This window comes from Calidris pugnax, unplaced genomic scaffold (assembly GCF_001431845.1).
Source record: "Calidris pugnax isolate Ruff unplaced genomic scaffold, ASM143184v1 scaffold1065, whole genome shotgun sequence".
In the NCBI taxonomy this organism is placed as follows: Eukaryota; Metazoa; Chordata; class Aves; order Charadriiformes; family Scolopacidae; genus Calidris; species Calidris pugnax.
Window position 1 is genome coordinate 11,662 of NW_015091699.1, and position 496 is coordinate 12,157.

Below are 496 nucleotides of genomic sequence, written 5' to 3' on the forward strand. Positions count from 1 at the left end.
CTGTGGGCATCCCTAACCTCCACCAGGCCAACTGTGGCCATCTCTAGGTCATCGGTCCCCAAACCCTTCTGACCCAACCATGGCCATCCCCAAACCCCTCCAGCCCAACCTTGGCTGTCCCCAAGCCCCACCAACTATCTCCAAGCCCAACCAGCCCAACCATGGCCATCCCCAAGCCCAACCATGGCCATCCCCAAACCCAACTGGCCAACAACTCAGTGCCCCCAGCAGACTTCACCATCCCCCAGCTTGCCACCAGCCCCCATCCATGGCCGGGATGGACCTCCCCCATCCCAGCAAGGCCACCAACGTGTCCCCTAGGGCCACCAGCGACCGTACCGGACGGTGTGTGCCCGGGCGGCGGTGGACTCCACCGTTCTTCGGCTGCCGGTTGAAGCCTTCTCGGCCGTCTTCGAGAAGTACCCCGAGAGCTTGGTGCGGGTGGTGCAGGTGAGTCCAGGCCTGGGGAGGGTTGGGGGGAGCACGGGGGGGGCGG

At 65.3% G+C, this 496-nt stretch overlaps 1 protein-coding gene across 1 annotated transcript in view; it reads left to right on the top strand.

The window, feature by feature from the left end:
* Nucleotides 1–496, top strand: part of PNPLA6 (patatin like phospholipase domain containing 6) — a gene marked incomplete at both ends in the record, with an annotated part of 25,577 nt that overhangs the window by 10,407 nt on the left and 14,674 nt on the right. Inside the window, one exon of the mRNA XM_014961985.1 lies at nt 322–460. Within this exon, the coding sequence (XP_014817471.1) occupies nt 322–460 (139 nt within the window). The remainder of the gene's footprint in view (nt 1–321; nt 461–496) is intronic.